Here is a 14,617-nt window from a genome sequence, read left to right as displayed (position 1 = left end):
CCCATCGTGGCTCAGATGGGGAATTCTGGACGAGGTGGAAGCTGTTCCTGGCTCTATTTGTTTGTTTGCCAGTGGGTAAAGGGAGGGGATAGGGGGTAGGGGAGAGATGGGAAGAGGCGGAAGGAAAAATAGAAAGGTTCAGCTGAAATGAGAGAAAAAAAATCTCAAATTAGGAGGATTGTATTTTGTTTATTTTGTTATTGATTGATTGTATATCCTTATTTGTATACAAACATATTTTTTAAAAGTTCCTAGCTGAGAGCTCATAAGTGTTTTATACTTTCATAAACATCTTCCAGCTATGTTCATTTCAGCCAGAAAAACTGGTTAAAATCATGAGACGGACAGAGAGAGGATGAGAGAGGAAGGGGCAGAGAGAGAGGAGACGGAGGGGCAGAGAGGGAGGAGATGGAGGGGCAGAGAGAGAGGAGACGGAGGGGCAGAGAGAGAGGAGACGGAGGGGCAGAGAGAGAGGAGACGGAGGGGCAGAGAGAGAGGAGACGGAGGGGCAGAGAGAGAGGAGACGGAGGGGCAGAGAGAGAGGAGACGGAGGGGCAGAGAGAGGAGGAGACGGAGGGGCAGAGAGAGGAGGAGAGACGGAGGGGCAGAGAGAGGAGGAGAGACGGAGGGGCAGAGAGAGGAGGAGAGACGGAGGGGCAGAGAGAGGAGGAGAGACGGAGGGGCAGAGAGAGGAGGAGAGACGGAGGGGCAGAGAGAGGAGGAGAGACGGAGGGGCAGAGAGAGGAGGAGAGACGGAGGGGCAGAGAGAGGAGGAGAGACGGAGGGGCAGAGAGAGGAGGAGAGACGGAGGGGCAGAGAGAGGAGGAGAGACGGAGGGGCAGAGAGAGGAGGAGAGACGGAGGGGCAGAGAGAGGAGGAGAGACGGAGGGGCAGAGAGAGGAGGAGAGACGGAGGGGCAGAGAGAGGAGGAGAGACGGAGGGGCAGAGAGAGGAGGAGAGACGGAGGGGCAGAGAGAGGAGGAGAGACGGAGGGGCAGAGAGAGGAGGAGAGACGGAGGGGCAGAGAGAGGAGGAGAGACGGAGGGGCAGAGAGAGGAGGAGAGACGGAGGGGCAGAGAGAGGAGGAGAGACGGAGGGGCAGAGAGAGGAGGAGAGACGGAGGGGCAGAGAGAGGAGGAGAGACGGAGGGGCAGAGAGAGGAGGAGAGACGGAGGGGCAGAGAGAGGAGGAGAGACGGAGGGGCAGAGAGAGGAGGAGAGACGGAGGGGCAGAGAGAGGAGCAGAGACGTAGGGGCAGAGAGAGGAGGAGAGACGGAGGGGCAGAGAGAGGAGGAGAGACGGAGGGGCAGAGAGAGGAGGAGAGACGGAGGGGCAGAGAGAGGAGGAGAGACGGAGGGGCAGAGAGAGGAGGAGAGACGGAGGGGCAGAGAGAGGAGGAGAGACGGAGGGGCAGAGAGAGGAGGAGAGACGGAGGGGCAGAGAGAGGAGGAGAGACGGAGGGGCAGAGAGAGGAGGAGAGACGGAGGGGCAGAGAGAGGAGGAGAGACGGAGGGGCAGAGCGGGTAGGAGAGGTGATAGAAGGAGAGATGGGGAAGAGAGAGGGACAGAGCAAGAGAGAGAAAGACGGGGGCAGAGCGAGAGAGAGCGATGGGCAGACTGAGAAAGGGAGGTGGCTGGGGTAGAGAGAGAGAGAAGCGGCTGGGAGGGAGGGAGAATGGAGGGAGTGTGGGGAGGGATGGGGTAGAGGCAGAGAGGGGTGGGGAATGGTGGTGTGTGATGGAGAAGGTGAGGGAGCCGGGAAGCGGGGGAGGGAGCTGTGGAGAGAGAGGACGGAGGGAGAGATGGAAAAAGGAGAGGCAGACAGACGGGGAAGAAAGACAGACAGAGAAGCATAAGGCAGACAGGAGGAGAGGAAAGAGGGAGACAGGGAGAGAAGAATATAAAATAAAGGAGAAATGGCTCGTGTGTAATGAGGTTAGAGATTGGCTAGGGGTGACACATTCGCACAAATATGGGTTCAGATGAATTTTCAACGGTTAAAAGTCAGTGGGATTGATACTGGGGGGAAATGCTGGCGGGGTTATTTTTAACTGATTTGGAGGGTTCGGTTTTTAATCTTTGTGATTTAATTCTTGCTTATCGTGCAAATACATCCTGACTGAACGGCACAGATTAAAACATTTTCATCATCTGATCAAGGTGCTTTTGAATGAACTTGGATTTGATGAGACATTTATTACTTCACTGCGTGAGGATTATCTTCAGCCAATCACGTCACTCCTTTACCCAGATTGTGGAGGTTGCAAGTTGGACAGTCACAAGGCGTTCATCGTGAAATACGCTGTCAACCAAGACCGCGAATTAAGTTTCCATTACGACAATGCTGAAGTTACACTCAACGTGTCACTCGGAAAAGAATTTAGTGAAGGGAACCTCTACTTTGGGGACATGAGACAGGTACTGTAGAAAATCATAGTATTCTGTCATTAACTCCCCCTATGTCCCTCCATTTCCTTCCACCTCCAGTACCACTGACCATTAATTACAACAATGATCTTTATTGGTGTCACAAGTGTTATGGGCCAGGGCTTTGAGAACACCAAAGTATATCATGGAGTTCACCTGACCTACAACTTTGAATAGATTGTGGTTATGGGGAGCACAAGGGCTCACTTTACAGGTGTGATGCAACAGAGATCTTAAGTATTTTTAAACAAAACAATGTTTATTCTATGAATCCAGTTAACATTTTATAAACACACAATAAATATCTTATCAACTACCAACACTGATATGGGGAGTACTGATACAGTACTCTATAGGTAACCCTTAGTAACGTTCCTAACAACATCCATAAGCCAAACACCCTTTTTCCTACAAAGACAGTAGGTTTGCATTCCTTACAGAAACAGGTATTACTTTGAAATTATCAAGTGATCTGGAGACATTCTTTAGCATGCAGAGATAGAGACCAAAATACACCTCCTTGGTTTGGATGCAGCTCCCCAACTGAAACCCGAAAGTAGAACTCCGAGCCAAAAACAGCTTCCAGCTCAAAACGAAAGTAAAAAGCAGAGCCAGAGCCCAGCTCCACCCACACACACTGACATCACTGCAGCCAGAGCCCAGCTCCACCCCCACAATGACATCACTGCAGCCAGAGCCCAGCTCCCCCCACACTCTGACATCACTGCAGCCAGAGCCCAGCTCCCCCCACACACTGACATCACTGCAGCCAGAGCCCAGCTCCACCCACACTCTGACATCACTGCAGCCAGAGCCCAGCTCCACCCACACTCTGACATCACTGCAGCCAGAGCCCAGCTCCACCCCCACACACTGACATCACTGCAGCCAGAGCCCAGCTCCACCCACACTCTGACATCACTGCAGCCAGAGCCCCGCTCCACCCACACACTGACATCACTGCAGCCAGAGCCCAGCTCCACCCCCACACACTGACATCACTGCAGCCAGAGCCCAGCTCCACCCACACTCTGACATCACTGCAGCCAGAGCCCAGCTCCACCCACACTCTGACATCACTGCAGCCAGAGCCCAGCTCCACCCACACACTGACATCACTGCAGCCAGAGCCCAGCTCCACCCCCACACACTGACATCACTGCAGCCAGAGCCCAGCTCCACCCACACTCTAACATCACTGCAGCCAGAGCCCAGCTCCACCCCCACACACTGACATCACTGCAGCCAGAGCCCAGCTCCCCCCACACACTGACATCACTGCAGCCAGAGCCCAGCTCCCCCCACACACTGACATCACTGCAGCCAGAGCCCAGCTCCACCCACACACTGACATCACTGCAGCCAGAGCCCAGCTCCACCCACGCACTGACATCACTGCAGCCAGAGCCCAGCTCCACCCACACTCTGACATCACTGCAGCCAGAGCCCAGCTCCACCCACACACTGACATCACTGCAGCCAGAGCCCAGCTCCCCCCACCCACTGACATCACTGCAGCCAGAGCCCAGCTCCCCCCACACACTGACATCACTGCAGCCAGAGCCCAGCTCCACCCCCACACTGACATCACTGCAGCCAGAGCCCAGCTCCACCCACACACTGACATCACTGCAGCCAGAGCCCAGCTCCACCCACACTCTAACATCACTGCAGCCAGAGCCCAGCTCCACCCCCACACACTGACATCACTGCAGCCAGAGCCCAGCTCCACCCACACTCTAACATCACTGCAGCCAGAGCCCAGCTCCACCCACACACTGACATCACTGCAGCCAGAGCCCAGCTCCACCCACACACTGACATCACTGCAGCCAGAGCCCAGCTCCACCCCCACACTGACATCACTGCAGCCAGAGCCCAGCTCCACCCACACTCTGACATCACTGCAGCCAGAGCCCAGCTCCACCCACACACACTGACATCACTGCAGCCAGAGCCCAGCTCCACCCACACACACACTGACATCACCGCAGCCAGAGCCCAGCTCCACCCCCACACACTGACATCACTGCAGCCAGAGCCCAGCTCCACCCACACACTGACATCACTGCAGCCAGAGCCCAGCTCCACCCCCACACTGACATCACTGCAGCCAGAGCCCAGCTCCACCCACACTCTGACATCACTGCAGCCAGAGCCCAGCTCCACCCACACTCTGACATCACTGCAGCCAGAGCCCAGCTCCACCCACACACACTGACATCACTGCAGCCAGAGCCCAGCTCCACCCACACACACACTGACATCACCGCAGCCAGAGCCCAGCTCCTCCCCCCACACTGACATCACTGCAGCCAGAGCCCAGCCCCCCCCCCCCACACTGACATCACTGCAGCCAGAGCCCAGCTCCACCCACACTCTGACATCACTGCAGCCAGAGCCCAGCTCCACCCACACACTGACATCACTGCAGCCAGAGCCCAGCCCCACCCCCACACTGACATCACTGCAGCCAGAGCCCAGCTCCACCCACACTCTGACATCACTGCAGCCAGAGCCCAGCTCCACCCACACACTGACATCACTGCAGCCAGAGCCCAGCTCCACACACACACTGACATCACTGCAGCCAGAGCCCAGCTCCACCCACGCACTGACATCACTGCAGCCAGAGCCCAGCTCCACCCACACACTGACATCACTACAGCCAGAGCCCAGCTCCACCCACACTCTGACATCACTGCAGCCAGAGCCCAGCAACCCCCACCCACTGACATCACTGCAGCCAGAGCCCAGCTCCCCCCACACACTGACATCACTGCAGCCAGAGCCCAGCTCCACCCCCACACTGACATCACTGCAGCCAGAGCCCAGCTCCACCCACACTCTGACATCACTGCAGCCAGAGCCCAGCTCCACCCACACTCTGACATCACTGCAGCCAGAGCCCAGCTCCACCCACACTCTGACATCACTTCAGCCAGAGCCCAGCTCCCCCCACACACTGACATCACTGCAGCCAGAGCCCAGCTCCACCCACACACTGACATCACTGCAGCCAGAGCCCAGCTCCACCCCCACACTGACATCACTGCAGCCAGAGCCCAGCTCCACCCACACTCTGACATCACTGCAGCCAGAGCCCAGCTCCCCCCACACACTGACATCACTGCAGCCAGAGCCCAGCTCCACCCACACACACACTGACATCACCGCAGCCAGAGCCCAGCTCCACCCCCACACACTGACATCACTGCAGCCAGAGCCCAGCTCCACCCACACACACACTGACATCACCGCAGCCAGAGCCCAGCTCCACCCCCACACACTGACATCACTGCAGCCAGAGCCCAGCCCCCCCCCCACACACTGACATCACTGCAGCCAGAGCCCAGCTCCACCCCCACACTGACATCACTGCAGCCAGAGCCCAGCTCCACCCACACACTGACATCACTGCAGCCAGAGCCCAGCTCCACCCCCACACTGACATCACTGCAGCCAGAGCCCAGCTCCACCCCCACACTCTGACATCACTGCAGCCAGAGCCCAGCTCCCCCCACACACTGACATCACTGCAGCCAGAGCCCAGCCCCCCCCACACACTGACATCACTGCAGCCAGAGCCCAGCTCCCCCCCACACACTGACATCACTGCAGCCAGTGCCCAGCTCCACCCACACACTGACATCACTGCAGCCAGAGCCCAGCTCCACCCACACACTGACATCACTGCAGCCAGAGCCCAGCTCCACCCACACACACTGACATCACCGCAGCCAGAGCCCAGCTCCACCCACGCTCTGACATCACTGCAGCCAGAGCCCAGCTCCACCCACGCACTGACATCACTGCAGCCAGAGCCCAGCTCCACCCACACACTGACATCACTGCAGCCAGAGCCCAGCTCCACCCACACACTGACATCACTACAGCCAGAGCCCAGCCCCCCCCACACACTGACATCACTGCAGCCAGTGCCCAGCTCCACCCACACACTGACATCACTGCAGCCAGAGCCCAGCTCCACCCACACACTGACATCACTGCAGCCACGTGAGAAGACAAACATTTCTTAAAGGGACATTCCAATGACAGTTGTCACAAGTAGGCTTACATAAACAGTGCAATGATGTTACTGTGAAAATTGCAAATAGGTGTCACGTCCCTGGCCATTCACATCTCAGCTGTGGCTCCTTCGATAGCTCTCACATCCCCTAGTCAGAACGTTATGGGTTAAGACCCATTTCAGCAACTTGAGCATGCTGAAATTCCCAGCACAGTGCGAGGGTCAGTGCTGAGGGAGTGCTGCACTGTCAGAGGGTCAGTGCTGAGGGAGTGCCGCACTGTCAGAGCGTCAGTACTGAGGGAGTGCCGCACTGTCAGAGGGTCAGTACTGAGGGAGTGCCGCACTGTCAGAGGGTCAGTACTGAGGGAGTGCCGCACTGTCAGAGGGTCAGTACTGAGGGAGTGCGGCACTGTCAGAGGGTCAGTACTGAGCGAGTGCCGTACTGTCAGAGGGTCAGTGCTGAGGGAGTGCCGCACTGTCAGAGGGTCAGTACTGAGGGAGTGCTGCACTGGCAGAGGGTCAGTACTGAGGGAGTGCTGCACTGGCAGAGGGTCAGTACTGAGGGAGTGCTGCACTGTCAGAGGGTCAGTACTGAGGGAGTGCCGCACTGTCAGAGGGTCAGGACTGAGGGAGTGCCGCACTGTCAGAGGGTCAGTACTGAGGGAGTGCCGCACTGTCAGAGGGTCAGTGCTGAGGGAGTGCCGCACTGTCAGAGGGTCAGTACTGAGGGAGTGCTGCACTGGCAGAGGGTCAGTACTGAGGGGGTGCTGCACTGGCAGAGGGTCAGTACTGAGGGAGCACTGCACTGGCAGAGGGTCAGTACTGAGGGAGTGCTGCACTGTCAGAGGGTCAGTACTGAGGGAGTGCCGCACTGTCAGAGGGTCAGTACTGAGGGAGTGCTGCACTGTCAGAGGGTCAGTACTGAGGGAGTGCTGCACTGTCAGAGGGTCAGCACTGAGGGAGTGCCGCACTGTCAGAGGGTCAGTGCTGAGGGAGTGCCGCACTGTCAGAGGGTCAGTGCTGAGGGAGTGCCGCACTGTCAGAGGGTCAGTACTGAGGGAGTGCTGCACTGTCAGAGGGTAGGTACTGAGGGAGTGCTGCACTGTCAGAGGGTCAATACTGAGGAAGTGCTGCACAGTCAGAGGGTAGGTACTGAGGGAGTGCCGCACTGTCAGAGGGTCAGTACTGAGGGAATGCCGCACTGTCAGAGGGTCAGTACTGAGGAAGTGCCGCTCTGTCAGAGGGTCAGTACTGAGGGAGTGCTGCACTGTCAGAGGGTCAGTACTGAGGGAGTTCCGCACTGTTGGATGCTCAGGGGTGAGGGAGAGCTCTGCTATTAGAGGGTCAGTACTGGGTAAATGGCGAATATTTTAAAAGTGGTTGTGTGGACAGAATCGGGAGTAAATTGAAACCCTTGTACTCTTTCCATGTTTCTGTATTAAGTGTGGCCTTTGGAGAAGAAAACGTAAAACTGAGGAAGATAGTTGTGGCTATTGGAGGTCAACTATCTCAGCTCCAGGACATCACTGCAGGAGTTCCTCAGGGTAGTGTCCTCGGCCCAACCATCTTCAGCTGCTTCATCAATGAACTGCCTCCCATCCGAAGGTCGGAAGTGAGAATGTTTGCAGATGACTGCACAATGTTCAGCACCATTTGCGACTCCTCAGATAATGAAGCAGTCCGTGTCCAAATGCAGCGAGACCTGGACAATATCCAGGCTTGGGCTGACAAGTGGCAAGTTACATTCGTGCCACACAAGTGCCAGGCAATGACCGTCTCGAACAAAAGAGAATTGAATCATTGCCCCTTGATATTCAGTGGCATTACCATCGCTGAATCTCTCACGATCAGCATCCTGGGGGTTACCACTGACCAGAAACTGAACTGGACCCCGCCATGTATATACACTGTGGCTATAAGAGCAGGCTTGAAATCCTGTAACAAGTAATTCACCTTCTGACTCCCCAAAGCCTGCCCATCCTTTACAAGGCACAAGTCATGACTGTAATCGAATACTCTCCACTTGTCTGGATGAGCGCAGCTCCAACAACCCTCAAGAAGCTCAACACCATCCAGGACAAAGCAGCCCCTTGATTGGCACCCCTTCCATAAATATTCACTCCCTCCACCACCGACGCACAGTAGCAGCTGTGTGTACCATCTACAAAATGCACTGCACTACAAAATCTACAAAAATCACCAAGGCTCCTCACACAGCACCTTCCAAACCCACGACCACGACCATCTAGAAGGACAAGAGCAGCAGCTACCTGGGAACCCCACCACCTGGAAGTTTCCCTCACACGTCACTCACCATCCTGACTGGGAAATATATCGGCCGTTCCTTCACTGTCGCTGGGGCAACATCCTGGAACTCCCTCCCTAACAGCACAGTGGGTGTACCTACACCTCATGGACTACAGCGGTTCAAGAAGGCAGCTCACCGCCTCATTGCACCTCAAGGGCAATTAAGGATGGGCAATGAATACTGGCTTAGCCAGTGAAGCCGACATCCCAGGAATGAATAAAATGTGTTTCCTATCCGCCAGAGGACTATTTACTCTGGTATTCATCCCGAAATTCTAAACACTACAACAATTACTCAGTATATCAGTACTCATTCACTCACGCGTAACACTACACACATTCACACTCACTCCACACCTTGGAAATATATCACCGTTCCTGGGGCTGGTTTAGCTGACTGGGCTAAATCGCTGGCTTTTAAAGCAGACCCAGGCAGGACAGCAGCACGGTTCAATTCCCGTACCAGCCTCCCCGAACAGGCGCCGGAATGTGGCGACTAGGGGCTTTTCACAGTAACTTCATTGAAGCCTACTCGTGACAATAAGCAATTTTCATTTTTCACTGTCGCTGGGGCAAAATCCTGGAACTCCCTCCCTAACAGCACTGTGGGTGTACCTACACCACATGGGCTGCAATGGTTGAAGAAGGCCATGAAGTGGATTGGCCATGCTAAATTGCCCTTAGAGTCCAAAAAAGGTTAAATGGGGTCGCTGGGTTATGGGGATAGGGTGGGGGTGTGGGCTTGGGTAGGGTGCTCTTTCCAAGAGCCGGTGCAGAGTCGATGGGCCGAATGGCCTCCTTCTGCACTGTAAATTCTATGAAAAGGCAACTCACCACTACCTTCTCAAGGGCAAGTAGGGATGGGCAATAAATGCTAGCCTAACCAGCGACGCTCACCCCAAAAACAAGTTTTTAAAAAACCGTGCTGGTATATAAACGTTAATTTATTGTGTGTCTGCACCTTGTGGTTTCAGGTTCCAATAAGCGAGAGCGAGTGTGTAGAGATTGAGCACAAAGTGAGTCACGGACTGCTCCATCGGGGCCAACACTGCCACGGTGCCCTACCGATATCCTCAGGGGAACGCTGGAACCTCATCATATGGATGCGATCGTCTCCAGTTCGTAACGAGCTCTGCCCAATGTGTGACAGGAAGCCAGAATTGGTGGAAGCAGTGGGATTCGGGGATGGTTTCACCTCTCAGCTCTCAGAGGTTCAGCCACAGCGGCAGGAGGCAGTGAGTGTCTGCACTTTGAATTAGCAAACTTCACGTGGTGTCGGTTTCTTCCTGCTCTGTTGAGAAGCTGAGGTCCTGCACCCCAGAGACACCTCCATTAACCTCTGGCTGATTCACGGTCGTTGGCAGAAGAAATGCTTTCAGTAATTGAATAATTATAGAAAACGTTCATCCCGTTTCATCAAGCAGCATCTTCTCTCAACCACCTGGTACGGTTGTGTGTGGGATTTTGCAAAGTACAGTCTCTCTCTTGTCTTTTGGATTTTTCATGGCATGTTATGTTGCTGCATTGAGGGAGCATTGATCGAAACCTCGCCCACTAACCCTCTGTTTGTCCAGCTCTTGGGAGATCGGGTCATTCCGATTTGACATCCCTCCTGCAGGTTGATGAGGCAGTGTCCACGTGGCCACTCTTTGCTGGTTGCATCGGGGATTGAACCTCAACGTTTTTCCAGTCTGGAATGTTTGTTATTGCTCTGTCACTATTTAAATCAAGTGTGAAGTGTGTGGCATGTGGTTAGCAATTAGACAAAGCTGTTTTTTGTCCATCCCAGTCAAGACAAATGATCACAAACTGGATCCATTGAGATAATTTCATGTTGCTACTGTGATTTTGTTCATCTCCAATGACCTTGTTAAATATCTAGCAAATTGTCACTTTGAACAAATGTAAAAACATTTTGAAATGAATGTTTGAATTATGTAATCCTCGATGAAAGATGTCCGTGTTGGAAATCGGGATAAGGCAAGTTGTGAAGCTGACTTTGACAATATTGAATTCTTTACCCCTTCAGTCTGGCCTCAATAAAACTCGAGATGGATTTGTAGGTATAGTATTATTTATTTTTAACCAACTTGCAAGGCTGACTCGCTCCACAGAGATTCAGAACACATAAGCGGTCTCCTGGAGCTCCAGAACTGAGTGCTATCGGAGACAAAGAAATCTTTACAAATCTCATTCAAATGGCATCAAGTTTCACATACAAGATTCCCATAGGTCATCCTATACCCCTCCTAACCTGGCCATACATCCTGATTGGCTCACTTTGCATTCCTTAACCGTGGGCCTCTTGTTACCCAGCATCCTTTTCCCCATCCTTGCCATGCTTTCTGAATCCCTTTGTCCTTTGTTTGTGAACTCACTACTATCAGACTGGCTCACATCTACATTATTGTAACTAATATTTGAACTAACTATTTTATATCACATTCGTTTGTTCAATTCCTCAACTTCAACAAAACTGATGTAAAACATTAAGGATCCCAATTGTTCTGGTCTTCATGGGGTTCAGGTGCCACGGTGAGCATTGAAAACAGCTTTGATAGTGTCGCCAAAACCCTAGAATAAATTGGCGGGATTCTTTGACCCCGGGGCCGGGTCGGAGAATCGCCGCGACCAGCGTGACCCACTACCTTGTACGAGGCAATTTTCCTTTTTACACCGAGGGTAGTGGGTGCCTGGAACTCGCTACCGGAGGAGGTGGTGGAAGCAGGGACGATAGTGACATTTAGGGGCATATGACAAATACATGAATAGGATGGGAATAGAGGGATACGGACCCAGGAAGTGTAGAAGATTGTAGTTTAGTCGGGCAGCATGGTCGGCACGGGCTTGGAGGGCCGAAGGGCCTGTTCCTGTGCTGTACTTTTCTTTGTTCTTTGTTGTTAATTCTTTAATAATGGATTCTAACAATTTCCTAACAACAGATGTTAAACTAACTGGTCTATAATTTCCTATTTTCTATCTCCCTCCCTTTTTGAATAAGTGCGTTACATTAGCATTTTTCCAATCTACAGGAACCTTTCTCGCATCAAGAGAAGTTTGGAATATTATAACCAATGGATCCACTCATTATCTCTGCTACCATTTCCATTAACACCCTAGAACGTAGGCCATCAGGCCCTGGGGATTTGTCTGCCCTCAATCCCAATAGTTTGTTTAGTAATTTTTCCCTATTGATGCTGATTGTTCTGAGTTCCTACCGTTCTATTTCCTGTGCATTAGTTGTTACTATTGGGATAGTGCTAGGGTCTCCACTGTGAAAACTGAGGCAAAATATTGATTAAGCGTCTCCGCCATTTCTATATTCTACACTATTAATCCCCTATTCTCATCCTCCAAGGGATTAACATTCACATTGGCTGTTCTCTTCCCTTTTATATACTTGTAGAAGCTTTTGCTATCTTTTTTTTATATTTTGCGTTAGTTTTCTTTCATAATTTACCTTTGCTCTTTTTATCACGTTTTTAGAAATCCTTTGTTCATCTTTAAATGTTTCCCAATCTTTCAGCCTGTCACTGGCCTTTGCAATATGGTATGCCTTAGTTATTGTCTTTATGTGATTTATAACTTCCTTGGCTCAGCCATGGATGTTTTGCCCCCTCTTACAATCTTTCTTCCTCTCTGGGAATATATTTTAGTTGGGAGGAATTGAATACCTCCTTAAATATCTGCCACTGCTCATTAGCTGTCCTGCTTTTTAGTCTTCCTGCCCAGTCCACTGGTGCCAAATCTGCCCTCGTGCCGACGTGATTATCTTTGTTTAACTCCAGAATGCGAGTGTGGGACTCCAGTTTCTTGCCCTCAAACTGAATTTTAAATTCTATCATGCTATGATCACTCTTCTCTAGAGGATCCTTAACTAAGAGATAATGAATTAATCCCTCCTAGTTATACAAATCCAGAGTAGCCTACTCCCTGATTGGTTCCATGACATATTGCTCCAAGAAACAATCTCTAATGGGCGCGATTCTCCGCTCCCGTGCCAGTTGGGAGAATCGCCTGGGTCGCCAAATTGTCCCGCGACGCCGGTCTGACGCCCTCCCGCGATTCACCCAAGCGGCGAGAACGGCCCCATCGAGTTCCACGCGGCGCAGGCCGGAGAATTGGCCGAGACACCCAAAATGGCGATTTTCCGGCACCCCTGCTATTCTCAGGTCCGGATGGGCCGAGCGGCCAGCCCAAAACGTCGAGATCCCCCCGCCGCCGTCCACACCTGGACGCCGTCCACACCTGGACGGGAACGCTGGGGGGGTCGGCCTGCGGGGGGGGGGGGGGGGGGGGGGGGGGATCCTGCACCGGGGGGGGGGGGGCTGAAATGGGGTGTGGCCCACGATCGGTGCCCATCGATCGTCGGGCCGTCCTCTCTGAAGGAGGACCTCTTTTCTTCCGCAGCCCCGCAAGATCCGTCTGACATCTTCTTGCGGGGCGGACTCGGAGAGGAAGGGAACCACGCATGCGCGGGTGACGCCAGTTATGCGGCGCCGGCCGCATCATGTATGCGGCGCCGCCTTTACGCGGCCCCAAGGCCTGGCGCGCGTAAATGACGGGATAGGGGCCGCTTCGCGCCGTCGAGGTTCACGACGGCGCGAACACTCTGTCTCCATTTCAGAGAATCGCGCCCAATATATTCAGTGAACTCTCCCTCCAGGCTACCCTTGCCATGTTAAAATCACCCATGATTATTGCCGTACCTTTCTTACAAGCCCCCAATATTTCCTGGTTTATACTGTGCCCCGCTGGGGAACTACTGTTTGGGGACCTATAGATTACTCCTACCAGGGATCTATTTCCTTTGCTATTTCTTATTTTTACCCAGATTGATTCCACGTTTTGATCTCCAGTGCAGACTCCGCACAGAGTGTGACCCAAGCCGGGGATCGAACCTGGGACTCTAGAGCTGTGAAGCAACAGTGCTACCCACTGTGCTACCGTGCTGCCATCTCACTGCAGCACTAATACTTCCTTTTCCAGAAAAGCTGTACCACCACCTTTCCCTTTCTGTCAATCATTCCAAAATACTGACCACCCCACCCCTTCAACTATTTACTTTAAAGCCCCATCTACAGCCCGAGAAATGTGATTTACCAGGATCCTGGTCCCAACACGATTCAAGTGAAGACTGCCCTATCTGAACAGCTCTCTCCTTCCCCAATGTCCCACGAATGTAAACCCATTTCTCCCACACCAACCATTGAGCCACGCAGTTACTTCTCTAATCTTACTGACCTGGTGCCAATTAGCTTGTGGCTCAGGTAGTAAACCTACGTGGTACACATAAGAACTAGGAGCAGGAGTAGGCCATCTGGCCCCTCGAGCCTGCTCCAGCAGTCAATGAGATCATGGCTGATCTTTTGTGGACTCGGCTCCACTTTCCGGCCCGAATACCATAACCCTTAATCCCTTTATTATTCAAAAAACTATCTATCTTTATCTTAAAAACATTTAATGAAGGAGCCTCTACTGCTTCACTGGGCAAGGAATTCCATAGATTCACAACCCTTTGGGTGAAGAATTTCCTCCTAAACTCAGTCCTAAATCTACTTCCCCTTATTTTGAGGCTATGCCCCCTAGTTCTGCTTTCACCCGCCAGTGGAAATAACCTCCCTGCTTCTATCCTATCTATTCCCTTCATAATCTCATATGTTTCTTTCAGACCGCCCCCCGTCATTCATCTAAATTCCAACGAGTACAGTCCCAGTCTACTCAACCCCTCCTCATAATCCAACCCCTTCAGCTCTGGGATTAACCTAGTGAATCTCCTCTGCACCCCCTCCAGCACCAGTACATCCTTTCTCAAGTAAGGAGACCAAAACTGTACACAGTATTCCACGTGTG

At 52.9% G+C, this 14,617-nt stretch overlaps 1 protein-coding gene across 2 annotated transcripts in view; it reads left to right on the top strand.

Moving 5' to 3' along the window:
* Positions 1–10,820, top strand: part of ogfod2 (2-oxoglutarate and iron-dependent oxygenase domain containing 2) — a 41,317-nt gene extending 30,497 nt beyond the window's left edge. For both annotated transcript variants that reach the window (XM_072516212.1, XM_072516274.1), the window contains 2 exons: positions 2,161–2,418; positions 9,739–10,820. In XM_072516212.1, the coding sequence (XP_072372313.1) occupies positions 2,161–2,418; positions 9,739–10,023 (543 nt within the window). In that variant the 3' untranslated portion in view covers positions 10,024–10,820. The remainder of the gene's footprint in view (positions 1–2,160; positions 2,419–9,738) is intronic.
* The last annotated feature ends 3,797 nt before the right edge of the window (positions 10,821–14,617 follow it).

Source organism: Scyliorhinus torazame, chromosome 1 (assembly GCF_047496885.1).
Source record: "Scyliorhinus torazame isolate Kashiwa2021f chromosome 1, sScyTor2.1, whole genome shotgun sequence".
Classification (NCBI taxonomy): Eukaryota; Metazoa; Chordata; class Chondrichthyes; order Carcharhiniformes; family Scyliorhinidae; genus Scyliorhinus; species Scyliorhinus torazame.
Note: the sequence above shows the minus strand (reverse complement) of the source record. Positions and strands in the feature narration are given on the sequence as shown.